The 17841-nt window shown below is 41.8% G+C and overlaps 1 protein-coding gene across 3 annotated transcripts in view; it reads right to left on the bottom strand.

Moving 5' to 3' along the window:
* The window catches only part of FNIP1 (folliculin interacting protein 1), a 93945-nt gene that overhangs the window by 50237 nt on the left and 25867 nt on the right, over positions 1–17841 (bottom strand). For 2 of the 3 annotated variants that reach the window (XM_084637664.1, XM_084637662.1), the window contains exon 2: positions 4682–4808. In XM_084637664.1, the coding sequence (XP_084493790.1) occupies positions 4682–4808 (127 nt within the window). Of the gene's footprint in view, positions 1–4681; positions 4809–13871; positions 14538–17841 lie in introns of those variants that run through there. The other variant, XM_084637663.1, reaches the window with a different exon arrangement.

A 17841-nucleotide genomic window follows, 5' to 3' on the forward strand; every position in this document is an offset into this window, starting at 1 on the left:
AGTGCCCGGGCATCACAGCTGTCTAACGTGGATCTCACATCTAAGTGACAATGCCTGGCACGCTGCTCGGCCAACATTCTCAGTTCCTGAAGCCTGCAGTCCTTCTTGCCATGCGGCCCCTTCTCAGCCTTACCACAGAAGTTTAACCCTCTAGGGGTATGTCTAAACAGCAAAAAACAAAACAAAAACAAAAAAACCTGCAGCAGCAAGTCTCAGAGCCCGGATCAATAGACTCGGGTTTGTGCTGCAGGAATAAAAATGGCAGCACAGACACTGGGCCTTGGGCTGGATCCCAGGCTCCGAGACTCTCCTCCTTTGCCAAGTTTCGGAGCCCAGGCTCCAGCCAGAGCCTGGGTGTCTGCACAGCTATTTTTAGCCCTGCAGCGTGAGCCCCGCAAATTCTAGTCAGTTGATCTGGGTGCTGAGACCCCTGGCCATGGGTCTTCTTTTTTGGTGTGTAGATGTACCCAATAAGACCCAGGGAAAGTAACAACTCTCCTTCAAACTGAACGACAGGCAGTTTTCACCATGGCCATCAACCGTACTATGACCCCAAAGTAATAAAACACACAGATTCACTCACTCGGGAGAGTGTCTATTTGTCCCTTTCTTTGTATTTCCATTTGTTTCTTTCAACAGTCTTAATTTTCTCAATCTTGTAAAGCCAAGGAAGAACGATGGATTTTTGCATTGTGCGGTGATAGCAGACCGTTATGCAGACACCTCAGATTGCAAAATCATAATGTCTGCAATTAGTTAATTCCTCATTCAAGTACAAATTTTAACGTACAACGTTTATATATTTCCTTCCCTCAAGTCATCTAGCATAGCAGAAATCATCTGGCACCTCAGATGATTAACCCATTAACCGTCACTGTAATTCTGTTGTTAGCATTCCAAAATCTCATTTATTTGGCTTTTTGGATTATCAGAGGGCAAAGAGGCAAAAGAGAATTATTTAAGGATTTCATGATTTCGTCAGACATTCTTTCTGATATATAAACAAACACACAAAAACACACACAAAAAATGTTATTAGGATGTCCAGTAATGTTAGATTAGACCCCGCTAATATTAGATACTGCTGGTTTGCTGGACAATTTAAGAACATCTGGGTCAGCTTTTAGATTCTTCATCTATTCAAAATTTAAAGCCACGCATCCATCCAACTGACTAATTTAAACCAAATTCTCCTGCATGGAATACGTGGCTCCCTGGAAAAGAAGCCAAGGTGTGCTTTAAATGTCATAACCATATCATCCCTTTACAGGGTTTAAGCTGACTGAGCTACATTCACCCTTGGTTCATCAGATGCAATTCTGATATATGCAGGGGATTATGCATAGACAAAAGACAGCTGCATATATCTTGGATTGCTGCAAGAAACTACTACTACTAAATCATCATTGTGTTTAGTTGCATTGCACTTTTCACACACAGCAGAAAATCAGGGATATAAAAAGGGGCATTCTATGATAACATGCTGCTTTAAGGTTGGATTTTCAAAAATCACTCATCAATAGCTTAACTCAGCTGACTTGAATAGGAGCAGTTGGGCCAGTGCTGAGTGCTTTTGCAAAGTTCCCCCTTAGTGTATTTGCAAATGCACAGATGTATTAATCACATTAGGAAATTCAGGAAAAAAGCAGAGGACATTGCCTTTGGAGAGGCAGTTAACAGATACTCTTTCACAGTGGAGAGAGCCCATCCCACACAAACGTCTTACTGCAAAAGGGCAAGAGTGCCTTGGAATGTGCTTAGAGCCAAGATCTAACTTGCAGAGAGTGTCTTTGTTAAAATCATAATAAATGGGGGGAGAAAAATAAAACCAACACAATTCCTTGAAAATTTCCAATATGGACACCTCTACTCCGATATAATGCGCCCCGATAGAACACAAATTCGGATATAAAGCAGTAAAGCAGCGCTCTGGGAGGCGGGGCTGCGCGTTCCGGCGGATCAGCGCGTCCGGCTCAGACATGCTGCTCTGAGCAGCATGTTAAGGGTGCTGCGCTGGGGCCGAGGGGTTGGATAAGGGGCAGAGGGTCTCGGGGGCGGGGGGGGGGCAGTCAGGGGACAGGGAGCGGGGTGGGGGTGGATGGTTTGGAGATTCTGGGAGTGGGACGGTCAGGGGACGGGGACTGTGGGCGTTGGATAGGGCACAGGAGTCCCAGGGGGCCTGTCAGGGGGTGGGGGTGTGGATAGTGGTCGGGGCAGTCAGGGGACAGGGAGCAGGAGGGCTGGGTAGGGGGAGGGGTCCTGGGGGTGATTAGGGATGGGGAGGAGTCCTCTGGAGGGGGCAGTCAGGGGACAAGGAGCCGGGGGGCGTAGATAGGGGGTGGGGTCTTGGGAGGGGTGGTTAGGGACGGAGGGGTCTCTGGAGGGGGTAGTCAGGGGACAAGGAACAGGTGGATTGAATGGGTCAGGGGTTCTGAGGGGTCAGTCAGGGGGCCGGAAGTGACTATTAATAACAGAAATGTTTGAGGCCAAAGCAAATTCGATATAACGCGGTTTCACCTATAACGCATTAAGATTTTTTGGTTCCCGAGGACCGCGTTATATCGGGGTAGAGATGAACTATACAAGTCTGTACTGAACTAGCAACAAGCTGAGTTAAGGATTGTTGTGCACATTTTTACCTGATAACTCTTGCAAAGGTTTGCTGAAAGAAGGAAGACTGCATGAGATGACAGTATCGGAATCATTTCGTTAAAGTGAGACCGAAAGTTGGGGAACGTGGCAAGAAATGTATCATTATAAATTCCCTTTCAAATACCAAGAATGTGACTGACAATCAAATAAATGAAGTCATCAGTTGCTAGCACTGGGCATTCCAGATTTGCAGCCTGGGAACATCCTTACCTCCTATTTTTTCCCCGTTAAGAAATGGCATAAAAAGAAGAGAGATTGTGGGTCATGTGATTTCAGATGCTTGTCACCCTACTGAAACAGGTCTATTTTTATTGGAACTCGGTAGCTACCAACCTGTCATGCTGAACTATGTATCAGTAATAAAGCCAATAATGATGGAAAATTGGCTGTGTAAGTATAGACACTTTGTAGATCTGCTTCGAGGACTCCAGTAAAACAACAAGAATAGGACAAGGGGGTCCCTCTTACGGACTGCCACAAAGCTTTGCTTAATTAGCACAGCAATAGCTCAGGCAGAGCCAATATATTTTTGCTGGTTATGTACTTTTGGACATTTAAATTGGTCTGTTTCGCAGTGGCACTTGCTACTGATACTGCAACTAAGCTTGTGTTAAGCACGGAACACCTAAATTCCCAGGAAGAACAAGGAAATCCAGGTCTTGAACTGTGGATAGAACATTGATACATTCCAGCTACGAAAGTCATGGAAGTTCATGCCCAAAGCCACACAGATTACTTCCCAGAGTTAGAGTGAGGTATCTGGAGGAAGTAGGCAACCAGAACTGGGATGAGAAGCAGGAGGGTTTCAATAGGCGGGACCATCTTCAAACTTGAAGTGAAGACGGGGGCAATGTACTGTACTGCCCCACTTATAGAACTTAACTGTATGTGAATCCTAATGCAAAACTAACCATAACCACCCATTTGCACTCAGATAATGACTTCTATTTGAAGATCTTAACGGCTCTGCAGGCATTTTACAAATGGAGAAAATGAGATTCAGAGAGAATTCACACAGATAGTCTATGGCAATGCTGGCCCAGAACTCAGCTGTCCTGTGCCTACCCCCAAGAACATCCTCCTTCATCCTGCTATCGCAATTACACTGCAAATTCACAGATCAATAAACAGCAGTGCATTCCGCTGATGAAAGGAAAAACCAAAAAGAAAGTTTTCAAGTGTGTCCAGTTTTGGGCCCCACACTACAAGAAGGATGTGGATAAATTGGAGAGAGTCCAGCGAAGGGCAACAAAAATGATTAGGGGTCTGGAACACATGACTTATGAGGAGAGGCTGAGGGAGCTGGGATTGTTTAGCCTGCAGAAGAGAAGAATGAGGGGGGATTTGATAGCTGCTTTCAACTACCTGAAAGGGGGTTCCAAAGAGGATGGCTCTAGACTGTTCTCAATGGTAGCAGATGACAGAACGAGGAGTAATGGTCTCAAGTTGCAGTGGGGGAGGTTTAGACTGGATATTAGGAAAAACTTTTTCACTAAGAGGGTGGTGAAACACTGGAATGCGTTACCTAGGGAGGTGGTAGAATCTCCTTCCTTAGAGGTTTTTAAGGTCAGGCTTGACAAAGCCCTGGCTGGGATGATTTAACTGGGAATTGGTCCTGCTTCGAGCAGGGCGTTGGACTAGATGACCTTCTGGGGTCCCTTCCAACCCTGATATTCTATGATTCTATGATAAGTGACTTTCCAGCAAAGAGCTGGTACAATAGTTAGAAGAAGAAATTTTCTACTGCCTCTCTGTCACCATACATGGCATTGCTCAGGTCAAAGAAAGCAAGACATCTCTGAAAGAAAAAGGTTAAAAAGTCAAGGAATAAAAAGATCACTGTTGGAGGGAATCACTGAAGCTCAAATACTTCGCAACACAATATTTATTTAAAAATAGCATAACGTGGATCTTTATGTTTGAAATGTGAACACGTATACAAGCATTTTATGTATAAATCTTGTGGTACTTTTAAAAGATATACAATATACTGTAATCAAGTTTCAGTTAAATGATTAGCAATGCTCACCGACACAGATACTTCCTCGGTTTTTCTTTTAGAGCTGGAGTCAAATAAGACATTTCGCCCTCTTCTTTCACAGTCCTGATACACAATCAGTCGGATCTGACTTGGGTCAAACTCCGGCAAAGGCCAGCTTGAATGGAAAACAAAAGGACAGAAGCATCTATTACCACAATGAGTTATTACCTCATTCCTTTTACAATTTTTGTAGGCCTGACTTTATTAAAAAATAAAATCCTACACATGCAACGGCGATTTATTAAACACTTTGAACCTATGGCAAGCATCATGCCTATGTAGATAGAGGGCCAAATCGCACACTGGTGTAAACTGGTTTAATTCAGCTAACAGTATTCATCATAGTAGCATTTCCCAATTCTCTCAGTTTTATTGTGAGTCTGGTGATTTTTAGGGTATTTTTCTTAAAGCCCCAGCTGTGGGAATCAGAGATTGCAAGGGAATCTTCGCTTTCATTTAAAAAAAAAACAAAATAAACACACACACACAAACAAACCAAAACCCAGCGGTAGTATTTTTTTAATCCCTCATAGTTGCAGAGAAAAACTTGAAACCGTGAGGTGAGAGGCCCCGAAAGCTTCAGGAATCCAAAGGCAAATAAATAGAGCCCAACATTTCCCCCCAGTCTCGTGATTTTTAAGCCGAACCTCAGGATTTTTAATGCTTGGGGTTGGCAAAGCTGAATATCCATCAGCATTTACCTGCACAACTGAAAAGAAATACACAGAGAAATCACTCACCCTCCCCTTTTATAAGGGCCCAAAATACTGTGAAATGACACTTACAATATTGGTGTTAAAACACACGTCGTGCTTAGGCTGGTGGTGTTATTATAGATGGGTCCACACCAAAACCCTAGATTAGAATCACCCTAAACACTAGACAGTTTACAGCTGGATGCGGCTTGGGCCTTTCTCCAATTATTAGAATTGCTGCATTCCGACGCAGAGAGAAAGAGTTTGGGCCACCATCACAGGCATTATAAGATCTTGTGTTACTAGACTGGGCCTTTATTGAGATTGTGCTTTCTGGTCCCCTGAAGACACAGTTATCCCCAGCAACTCCTCCTGTAGCCTGGTGACCCCCTGCAAGCCTTCTGCATTCAGGACATCCAGTGACTTATATTAATAGGAGCTCTGCGAATTGATAGCTTGCAAGGGGTCAGGTCCACAGGGTACTTTTTACCTTCCTACAGATAGTATTGCTTTTATGGCTACATCATAAACTTATGTTATTTATATTTTTAGCATGTAAAGTAAAGTTTGCTTTGCAGCCTAAAGAGAGTGGGAGGCCATGCACCGTGACTCCACAATCCAAATAAAAAAAGAAATTACGACGGTAGGGTTGCCACCTTTCTGATGCCTTGTAACTGGACCCCTATGGTCCCGTCCCTGCTCCACCTCTCCCCCTAAGCTCCCACCCCTTCTCTGCCTCTCCCCTCAGGCCCCAACCGTGCTCCACCTCTTCCCTCGAAAGCCCCGCCTCTTCCCCCCAGATTAAAAACAAAAACAACAACAACAACAAAACCGGATACAAATGGCACCCAAGAGACACAGGCCAAAATCCAGACTGTCCAGGTGAAAACAGGACGGGTGGCAACCCTATATTATGGAGTAACTAAAAATATTAGGAATCTGTAAAAGAAATTCGTGTTACTGGTAGATTAGTCTCAGCCTGGGGGGAATTTACGCAGCAGCAATAAATACAGTTCTCTGGGTCTCTTGGGAGAGGAAGTCCATTTCCTAACAGCTTAGCCCCACAATTTAGCAACAGAGGAGAAAAAGAGAAGCTGCAGACAGGATACTATGCAACAAACAGTAAGAGGGGGAAAAAATACAAGCGAAAACTTGAGCAATTTACAACTGAAATAAGTTGATGTCCAGAGGTTTCTTTGGGGAGGAGAGTGAGAGGAAAGATTCATGGAAAAATACATTCCCTTATCTACCCATATAGCTCTAGCTATATGTTCTTTTCATAAATGGTACCTTACTATGAAGTAACAGCCGTGTTAGTCTGTATTCGCAAAAAGAAAAGGAGGACTTGTGGCACCTTAGAGACTAACCAATTTATTTGAGTATGAGCTTTCGTGAGCTCTCTAAGGTGCCACAAGTACTCCTTTTCTTTTTGCGAATACAGACCAACACGGCTGTTACTCTGAAACCTGTCATTATGCAAGGCACTGCATTTAGTCATATGGAGTGGAAATCTATCAACTGCATGAAAAAACTGGTACAGATACAGACAGACATCATCTTCCTTTCCAAATGCAAACAGATGGACATCGTACCAAAAGGACTGAAGTTCCGATGAAGTGAGCTGTAGCTCACGAAAGCTCATGCTCAAATAAATTGGTTAGTCTCTAAGGTGCCACAAGTCCTCCTTTTCTTTTTACTATGAAGTGTAATTGCTATTTGGTTGAGATTTTCACAGCACTAGGGGATTTAGACTCACATGTACCACTCATGTTAAGAGCCTGGTCTTGTCTTGGTGTACACACATCAAGCTAGTTACCCTCAATGAAATGTAGGAGAAGGGCAAAAGACCAGCATTGCTTGCAAGCGCTGTACCCCCAATGAAAGCTGCATACCTCAAAAGCAGACCAGACTGCTAAATAACTGAATTCTACCCAAAAAAAGTACTACGCTTTGCTAGGACAGCTATTAAAATGGCACAACAGAGTCAGAGTACAGCGCTTGCAAGCAATGCTGGTCCTCTGCCCTTCTCCTACATCTCCTACCAGCAGGCCCAATCCTGCGGCCCACTGAAATCAATAGGAATTTTGCCATGACTTCAGTAGCAGCAGATTCTGGTCCATTAACACTGCAGACTCTGCAGCACTGAACAAGTTCTGACTGATAGCTGGCATGCGAATCCATTCAAGATCTGGTGATGCTCTACTTCATGTGTCACTTACTGTGAAACACAAACACACAAATATTGGTTGGGACTGCACCAGAAGAGGGTTATTTAACTGAGATAGACACCAAACCACTACATTTGGGGATGTTTGGCCCCAAGCCAACCCCCTACACTCAATCTCTAGCTACTGAGGCGGGGCCAGTAGGTAATCTCACGCTCACAGCCCCAGTAGGAACATATGGCTGGGGCATCTCCTGCCCCTAGGTAAAGTGGGTGGAAAGTTTAGAAACCATTCTCTATGAACTATGCCATTGACACTATAATAAACAGGTAATAGTAATAAAATAAATAAATAAATAATAATAATCCATTGCTTGCAAAAACATTATTTTCACTTGCCCCACTCCTTCAATGCATTTGAATTTGCTTCTCTATTAAACAAGAGCAGGACTTCTATTAGTCAGTACTTCCGACATTCAACTTTGAAATCGCTTCACTATCCTGGCAAAGAAGGGCAGGAACCATTCCAGATATTCAGGAAAGTCTGCTTATAACAAGCTCCAAGAGCAGATTACACACTAAGAGGAAAGTAAGCTAAATATAAAACCCTTGCTGCATTCTGCATCATATTTGAGCAAGATAACAAGAGCCTATTTGCTTCTCCGTTTCTGCACATGTCATTTTAACTTTCTTGATACAAGTAGTCAACGTGTGCTGTAAATCATATTCGTGATAGTCCCAGTTTAGTGTTATCTGTGTTACATAATATAGCTCTAACACACAGCTTTAGCCTTGCAAAATATTCTCTGGCAGTACTAGAGTGTTCCCTGAATTGGAAGAAACTAAAGAGTACTAGCAGACGGTTCAATAGGGACAGGCAGTAAATAGAGGCAGGCTGGCCCCTCAAACTCACACCTGTCCATTCAGCAGTTAGGGTATGTCTATACAACAATTAGACACCCATGGCTGACCTGTGCCAGCTCACTCGGGCTCACGGGGCTGTTTAATTGCAGTGTGGACATCTGGGCACAGATGGAGCCTGGGCTCTAAGACCCTGTGAGGTGGGAGGATATCAGAGCCTGAACCCTGCAAACCTGAAGCAGCTGGTACGAATCTACAGGTGGGTGCCTAATAGCATTGTAGACATATGCTTAGACACATATTTTAGCAAGAAACAGAATACACAGAGTAGTTTTGCTCTCCTGTTTAGCAGATGTAAAGTATTGTAAGGCGGACATCTAAAAAGAGCATCTGGAGAAAATATACGAACTACTGTCGGCTATATGTAGTGCGCGCTCCCAAAACAAATACTGCAGAGCAATACTCTGGGACAGATAGTCGCTGTTGTAAAAGAAAAACTTACATAGCTAAGGATCTGCCCATCTGTATTCCCAAAGTGTGGGGGATTCTCTTCACTGCAGAGGAAGATGATGGTCCAGTGGTTACAGCACTAGTCTGAGACTTGGGGTTCAAGTCTCTGCAGTGCCACAGACCTGTGTAACCTTGGGCAAATCACTTAGTTGCTCTGTGCCTCCATTCCCCATCTGTAAACCGGGTATAATGGTACTTCTCTATCTCATAGGGGTGTTGAAAGGATCAATATATTAAAGACGGTGAGGCACTCAGATACTACCATAATGGGGCTACCTATGATAGAGGGCCCAAGTAAGGCTGTCAGAACTAGTTAGCTCTTAACCCGAGACTCAAAGGATGCAAAAGGATTGCCTTGTATAATGCCCCTCTATTGCTGACAATTTCACGTGTGTGGCATAACAACCTTTGGGGAAATTATGGTAACACGCAGAGAAAACTTTTTCTTTGGGGAGGAGAGTGAGAGGAAAGATTCATAGATATACCCATATAGCTATATATTCTTTTAATAAATGGTACCTTACTATGAAGTGTAATTGCTATTTGGTTGAGGTTTTCACAGCACTCTAGGGGATTTAGACTCATGTGTAGTACTCATGTTAATGAAAGCTGTGTCTAAACCTCCCAACACTGCTGTGAAAATCTTGACTGGTTTTGTTAATGAGAAGTTTCTCATGCATAAGCCAGCTGCTGCTACTGGATCTTCCTGTGGAGCTGATTTTAAGAAATCTCAGTCGGTTGTCATGATAGAGGATTGTGATGTCACAAATTTCATATTCTGAAGGACCAACAGAGGAAGATGGGGTGGACCATTTCATTTAGCACCACAGATCACCTGTCCTGATCGTATTATTGTAGTTCCCATAGGCCTCAAATAAATACTAATAATTCGTATAGAGTGAGATTTTCACATGCACCTAAATAGTTTAGGAGCTTTTGAAAATCCCATCCGTAATTAGCAAATCGTGTAAAGAATATGGCTGTTCAAAGATGGGAAATATGAGAAAAATAGCCTCTTTAAAGCTTATATAAGCAAACAAATTATTTAAAACGCAACTCAAAATTTAAGTCATTTTCTTTAGATCTTAGCAATGAAGTGCTGGAACCTGGCCCCTAAATGGTGAAGAATGACTTGGTTCTACAGGTACACTTCCAGATATCACATAGTATGTTAGTCGAATCTGCTGCAATTAGATCGTAAAGATGGACTTCTCTCCAAAGGGTAATACTACACAACACAATCAAGTGGGTGCATCATTTTTAACTTTATCACCTTAAATGTCCTTGTCATTTCTGCTCCTGCACTGAATGGGGAAGAAGTGGGGGCATAAGGAATTCTCAGAATACTACCTGGCTGAATCACCAAACTAACGAAGTAATTTTCAAAAAGTCACAAATGTTTGCAAATCTTGTTAGAAGTAATATTGCTAAAACATCCACTCATAAAAATTCAATGGTCAGACATCTCTTGCTCTTCCTTTCCCCTCTTTGAATCCCATTGAATGTAATTTGTTTGCAAAACCATTTAAAACACCACTGCTGAGATTTGTTCAGTAGTATACAAGTCACCATTCTGAATTCCCTCTCATAAAGGATTTTCTCACACATCTCTAACACACAGCATTTGTTGCTACCACAGATATTTCTCTTGAGGGGGTTAGAGTGATCTTAAGATGATGTTACACCCCATCCCTATGGATTTAATAAATGAGAAAACACACACACAAATCCTCCCTCAGTCCATTAAAAGTTCAATTTTTTTATCTGTAACTAGAAACACACAAACCCCCCTTGTTCTTCTTTAGAATATCAACAGAACCTTTTTCACCACAGTAAGAAATTACCTTAATGATGTTTTTTCTCTTGGCAAAGATTTTACCTCAAATAAGATTTCATGTCTAAATGACTTGGGGCAGTACCAGGTTACTTTTTAATAACTAACACAACTTTTCTGGAAGTACAAATGAAATCAGAGCAAACTAATCAAGACACCAAATAAATAGAAACCTGTAACTTAAATTACCAAAAAGCAAAACCTCTTTAAATAAAGATATGGCCAGGTCTCCAAACAGCAAGCTAAAACTATCAGTCAAATTACTGTTCTCAACATCATGTTACCCATAGGTATGAAAACTGCCCAGTGATGAATCACTTCAAACTATTTTTAAAAGCATCTACGCAAATGATATTTATAGTTTACAGCAGCTTATCTGTTCTGCATGTTTTTCATGTTAGCACCTTTTTAGAACGTTGATAGGAACAGCCACACTGGAACAGAACTCGGGTCCATCTTGACTGGTGCCCTCGCTCTGATGACGACCAATGCCGGATGCTTCATAACATAGCTAGCAGGACAATGCTACGTGGGGGAGTGGGAGGAGGATATTTTTTCTTGGCCCAGCTGGTGATCAGTTACACTCCGAAGCATGGGGATTCACAGCCCTTGTGGTTTTAACTAATCTACCTGCAGATGCTATTCTTAGAGGATTATTATGTATATGGCAGTTGTGATTAGAGTCCCCAGTCCAGGATTGGGACCCCATTATGTTAAGTCTTGAACAAACATATAACAAAAAGTTTGTCCCTGTCCTGAAGAGCTTAGATTCTAAGTCTAAAGGTGTAATCCATTTCTGAAATCTTTCTAAGCTGTATGCATTTAAAATATCCTGCAGCAGAGAGTTACACAGTTTAGCTACAAGTTGCATAAAATATATATTCTTCTATTAGGTGTACATGTGCTGCCTATTGATTTTGAGAGCCCCTCAGTTATTTTATTATGGGGAGAAGTAAACAGGAGCACCATAATGGCCTTCTATGTACCATTCATTACATTATCGCTATTACTGCTGATCTTGTTCCATCCCTTGTCACCTTAAGGATTTCCTTTCCTTTACCACTCCCCAATCCTCCAGACATTTTTGCTGTGTGCTCCTGGATCTTTTCCATGCCTATGCCTTTGAGAAGATGTGACAAAAAAAAAAAAATGGAATGCAGGACTTGGAGCGAGGACATACCATGTTCTCGAACATTTTCTCACCACAAGTGAGTAACTCACTCACTGTTTTGACTGCTACTGTACTTATACAGACATATGTTGAACTATCCAGGACACATAGATCTTCTTCCTGAAAGAGTACAACTAATTTGGAACCCATCAGGTAAATAACGGGTGGTGTGTTGACAGTATTTCCAGTTTTAATGTAGCCATTTTTGCAAGAGACACCAGAAATGCAAATGAAAGGAATTATCCAAGAATAGGGAATCCAGTTCATACCACTGCTTTGCATTCATGGTGTTTTCAGCAAGGAGTTCTACTTAAATTTCTGAGATGTAATATGGCCTTATGGTTGCAGATGGGGGAAGGAGATAAGGAGATTCCATTGCTAGTGCAATTACAGGACCAACACTTAGAAAAGCTTTGCAAGGTACAGTTGTCCTTAAAAGGTCTCAGGCTGTTGCAGGGTTGTGTGTTCATTTTGGTGAATTTTAGGATGTACGGCCCAATCCCGCAGAGAAAATTCTGACCTATGTGATTTGACAAAGGCCACAGTCAGGGTCAGCTGATTGGGAGGCAGCTTACCCTACTGCCCTCGTCGACACTGCCTCCTACAGCTGTGAACTTAGTCTGGGATCTTCCAACAATCAAGGGTCTGTGGCTATGGATGGCTGTCAGGGAATAAGCTATGATCTCTAAAGCAGGATCACTGACAAGCTTTTATCCCTAGCCATTGGTTTGAAGAGGTTACGTTTTCAAGGCTTGACACGAGGAAGAGGGCTAGAAGCTGACTTTTCTTGTAAATGAAAGCTGAGTCTGCTCTTTTACATTTCTTGGTGCTCCAACCCTGGAAGGAGGAAGGGCACAGCTGCAGGCTGCAAATGCCAGCTTTGTGTCACATCTATAAATCTGTCTCATTGATCTAGCAGTTTAGCAATCCTCACTTTGAGTAACTGTAATACCCAGTCCCTGGGATCCTTGTGTTGCTTGCACTGTGCACATACTGTACCATTGGTCACACAGAAAACGGTCAGACATTCTGTACTCTGTACAGTATACCGGGACCTAAACTTCAGCTGGTTTCCACCTTTACTGGCTCCTAAATTCTAACTTGCTGTCTGAGTCCCTAGCTGCAAACTACACTAACTTCGTTTGTTTTCATTTTTAACTCCCACCTGTTAGTCACTTGCCTCTGTTTATCCGTTCAGCTCTCACTTGGATGCCTAATTCACACTTTAAACTCCAATACACCCTAAATGCCTTTTTAAATATGGACTTAGTTCTTCTTTGCTGGCCCCCGAGAAAAAGTACTCAGAATATAAAAACACAGTATAGACTGGTTAACCATATTATAATTAACACGTTAACCTGCAATCATCTTGAGACTGTGAAAATAAATACCCCAGAAGGTTTGTGAAAAGGATTAAATATGTTGACCATCTTTACAACTTGACTTCCAGCAATCAAGAATTTAAAGTCAACACTAGCAATTCCTCAACATAGATTTTTGGGTATATTTAATGCATGCCATTCCAGAAAACACCTAGTTAGTTTCAAGAGAATTTACAAACACACACACACAGACACACACACTTTCCCTAATTTGTTCTTTTGGAAAACCAGTCTGTAATATATAAAAACACACAAAAAGCAAGATTAGTCCCTTCAGATTAAATTCATTAGCCCTGAACACAACACTTTTACACAACACAACATTATTTTAGCACATCAGCATTAGCCTTTGCAAAATTATAGCAAATGGCATTAATTTAAGGTATTTTTAAAATGCAGAATAGTGCCACTCTATATACAGCTATAGGCATTATCAACTATATCTATTTTAGAAAGCATGACATTTCTATAAAAAAATGTGTTATGGCATCAGATCTATTGTTAAGATATTTAGTAACCAAATTGTTAAAATAATTTCAATAACGTGAGGATTTATCATACCTGGGAAGCATCTTTGTCCCCCAAGCAGTTCCACTTTTCAGAATCCCTATAAACTCCTGTTATGCCCAGCTGCCAACCCAGGTTAATAATAGCAATGAGCCATATTCATCCAAAACCACAAGACTGTCAGGTGACATATTGAGAGGTCTGAATTTAACTCAAACAAAAGACTCTCCATGCGGCAATGCAAAAAGCTTAATCCTGGCAACCGGATCATAAAACCAGCCTTAAAGAAAGCAGATCCCTGAAGCAAAATATGGACTTTTCCACAAGGATCCATCTACACTGTCCTATAGTTTCATAACCAATATCCTGTCCTTCCATTCCGCTGCCCAGTCCAGGATCTTTACTAAAGTAAACATTGTCTGTTTTTCCAGTTCCTTTGTCTCCTCAAGTGTATTACTGCGGAGGAGAGAAGATCAGTCTAATTCATTTGATAGCTAAGTGCTGCTTTGGCAGTCAACGTAGGCTGTACATGCCAGTTTAAATCTATCCTTCTTCTTTAGTGAATCCAATATGGGTTGAGCCTCATGACCAGAATTCCCTGGCAATTGTGGCTGCAGTTCTAAACCCCCAGGATCCACATTTGTCAGGAATTCAGACTGATCGAAGAAGAGGGGAGAAAAACAAAGCAGCTTGCTCTCAGACACCTCCCCCTTGACATTCTTGGAAGCTGCAGGATGCTCCAGTCCAACCCAGGCTGACAGGCTGAGCCAGGCGAGTGGAAAAGCAAGCACTAATAGCCATCATGTGACCCAGAGCTGTCAGTATATGCCACCTGGATCTGCAATGAGCCTGCCAGCCAATCCCAGCTCTGCTAGGATTCATGCACACAGATTTCACCATTAAAATAAGGCCTTTAAAGGTTTAACAGGATAGGGTGCCTGCTTTATACTGGAAATCCAAAAATGATGCCTACAATTATTCACAGTTATTGCACAGGTTTGGATTGTTGATACACAGTTACAATGCAGAACTGAAGTATGTTTCATGCTAAGTGAAAAAGGAAACATTTCATGTTTTCCAGCAACCTCTATCTTTCCCCACCATCAATCTCCAATAGGAACAAAGAAGGCACTGTATGCTCTATAGAGGCTCATTAAGATTACAAGTAATCAGGAACAGTCAAGACAATTGGATGGCAATATACAGATTAGAAACAGGAGATGTGTAATAAGACCTGCTAAGAAATCCTGACCAGCTTCAGAGCTGTAAACAAGGTTTCATAACTGCTCTTGGGGTAACCCCTGGCCATAGATGGAAGCTGTTTGGTAATACCATCACAAGAGCAAAAAGCTCAGTGTTTACAGGATTTGTCCCAAAATCTTTGGAATTGGGTGGACAGTGAAACATCCAGAAAGGTTCAGCGTGTGTGTGTGTGTGTGAGAGTGTGAAAAAGTAGGATATATGCAGAGGTAGAAAAACAACACACAGTGGGGACCATCATCCTTAAAAATCTGGGAGGAACCCCACTTTAATTTTACTCTGTATCTGGAAACTTAAGGGTTTTGCTAGCACCTAGGATACACAGGGAGTTATCAGAATCGGTTTTCCAACATTAGGATTTTCTGCAGCATCCCCCACATCGCAAAATGCACTACTACTGCTAATCCCTTAATTTCATAGAAGCGGAATGAGCTAATACATAGCTTCACAAACGTCATTCCTGGAGCCTGTCCTGCAGAGGATTTCCTACCTTCCAGGGTGAATTCCATTGAAGAACACAGAGTTCCTGTACAAACAGATACCCCTGTGGAACACGCAGAACGTTAGGACTCCAAGGGCAAATCCCTCGCTCCACTGAAGCCAATTGCAAAAATCCCACTGGTTTCAGTGGAGTCAGGATTTCACCTCAAAACTCTACTTGAGTGGTGACTTTTTGATCCCTTGTAATGGGAAAAGGAAATAAATACCAGAAGTAGAAACTCAGTATAACATCCTGAACTACAATCTCTTGTGCTCATTAGAGTGACCAAAATTAAGGACCAAAGCTCTGATCCCGCAAACAGTTATGCATATGTTTGACATAACACCTAACTAGCGAGTAATCCCAGTGGAATCAGCAGAACTACTCAAATGAGAAAAGCTAATCATGTGAGAAATTGCGGGCGGGATTGGTGCCTTAAACTCAGATTCTGCCTTTCATACTCTCAGCTCCCTTATAGATGATAACATTTGACCCTAAGTTATCTTCTTGCTTACCAAGGGGCATAACTAATAATACAGTAACATGCTCTTGCTAGAATGAAATTGCTTGAAAACCATCTATGTTATGTGCTCTGTATGCACTGCTCTCTATAAAAGTCAATGATGTCAAAAGTGACCTTTTTTCCTAGGGATGCAGCAGTGATGAGTTGAGCCCAATGTATTATGTAAACATTTATTTACAGGAGTAACGCCTGAAGTTTCCACATTATCTCACAGTAACTTGAGGCACATTAAAGAGACAAGCTTTGAAAGACGATGCAGCCACAGTCTAACAAGTGAGCAGGAAAAAAATCTGAATGGATATCACTCAAGATGTGCTAAGTGAAGTCAAGCCTCAGAACTACAGACAGACAGCAACAACTACCGCATCCTATACTGACAATCCTCTGTATGTTTCAGGAAGGCCATAGGATAAGTTAGAAACACCACCACCATGATGCATACATACAGAAACAGTCAACCTTTTCCTGGATGGCTACCCGAGACACATCCTGTTCCACAGAGATATATGCGTACCCCACTTCACCTGAGGACCATGGGAGTTTCTGGTCCCATAAGGAGCACAAGATCAGGCTCGGAGTTAGTAAAGTAGATCTAATTACACTATTGGTTATTTCCCATACACAGTTGTGTCCTCTTCCCTGTGCTATTAGCATGGAATTAATTTTGTGATAGAGATGCAGCTTCTAATACTGATAGGTGCCTCCATGAAAAAGGATTTCTAAAAATTTTGTAGGTCAGAGAGAGTTGTCTTAGTTTCCCATTTAAGCCAATATTTTCAGAGTTGTCTTAGTTTCCCATTTAGGCCAATATTTTCCTATTGACTTCAACAATGGATACAGATGCTCAGCACCTCTGAAAAATCAGGCTGTTTATTTAGGGGCTTAAATATCAATTTAGGCAACACAGCTGGTAAATACTTTAAAAGTTCAAAGTTCAAAAGCAAAATTTGCCAAAATGTCCTTCCTGAGGCCTCAATCCCACAATGAACTCCATGATAGAGGATCCTAGGCTCTCTGCACACTGAAGGCCTGCCTAGATGCAGGGGTCTCTTTGCATGTAGCAGCATCCAGGATTGAAGCCGGAGGTTTCATCCTTAAGTCATTGGGGCTTCCTGCACAGATCACAATACTAGATTGTTACAAACTAAGGCAACAAAGTACAGCTAAACCAGAATAAAATAACCACTCACACAGAAAGGCGTTTATTGCCTTTACTGTATACGGAGTCAAAACTGCAGCCAAAGCATAAATGCAATTTTGGGGAACAAATCACCTGATTCTAAATTCTTGAGATAAAAGTTTATTCGAACCCCAAGTTCAGGCTAAATAAAGGAGTTTCAGCCATTTTGTCCAATAGTAGAGAACACAATGAATTATTTTTGCTTAGAATTTGTCTTACGTAAGTAAAGTTCCCTCACATGCTTGGTGCATTTACACCAAAAACCAAAGCCAAGAAATGGTCCTATCTTTGGCTAGTAATGCAAGATGATAGAAGCTTGAAGCTAGGGCAGAAAAACATAATGAAAAACCAATGATGATTTGATTTGAAACCTGATTAGAAATATGGAATTACTATTGAGCTAGACTTAAAATTTTTTGCTTTATGTGCATTTTTGGATCATTGTAGAGAAGAACTACTGAATTCCTTGCTGGCTGGGAAAAGAAACTGACAGTATTGAATAGAGAACCGTAAAGGTGTGGAATTGGAATATATGTATATGAATCCAGGCTCTCTCAGCAGCTTAAAGTTAGCAGCAACC

This window comes from Lepidochelys olivacea (assembly GCF_965140295.1).
Source record: "Lepidochelys olivacea isolate rLepOli2 genome assembly, chromosome: 8".
Taxonomy (NCBI): Eukaryota; Metazoa; Chordata; order Testudines; family Cheloniidae; genus Lepidochelys; species Lepidochelys olivacea.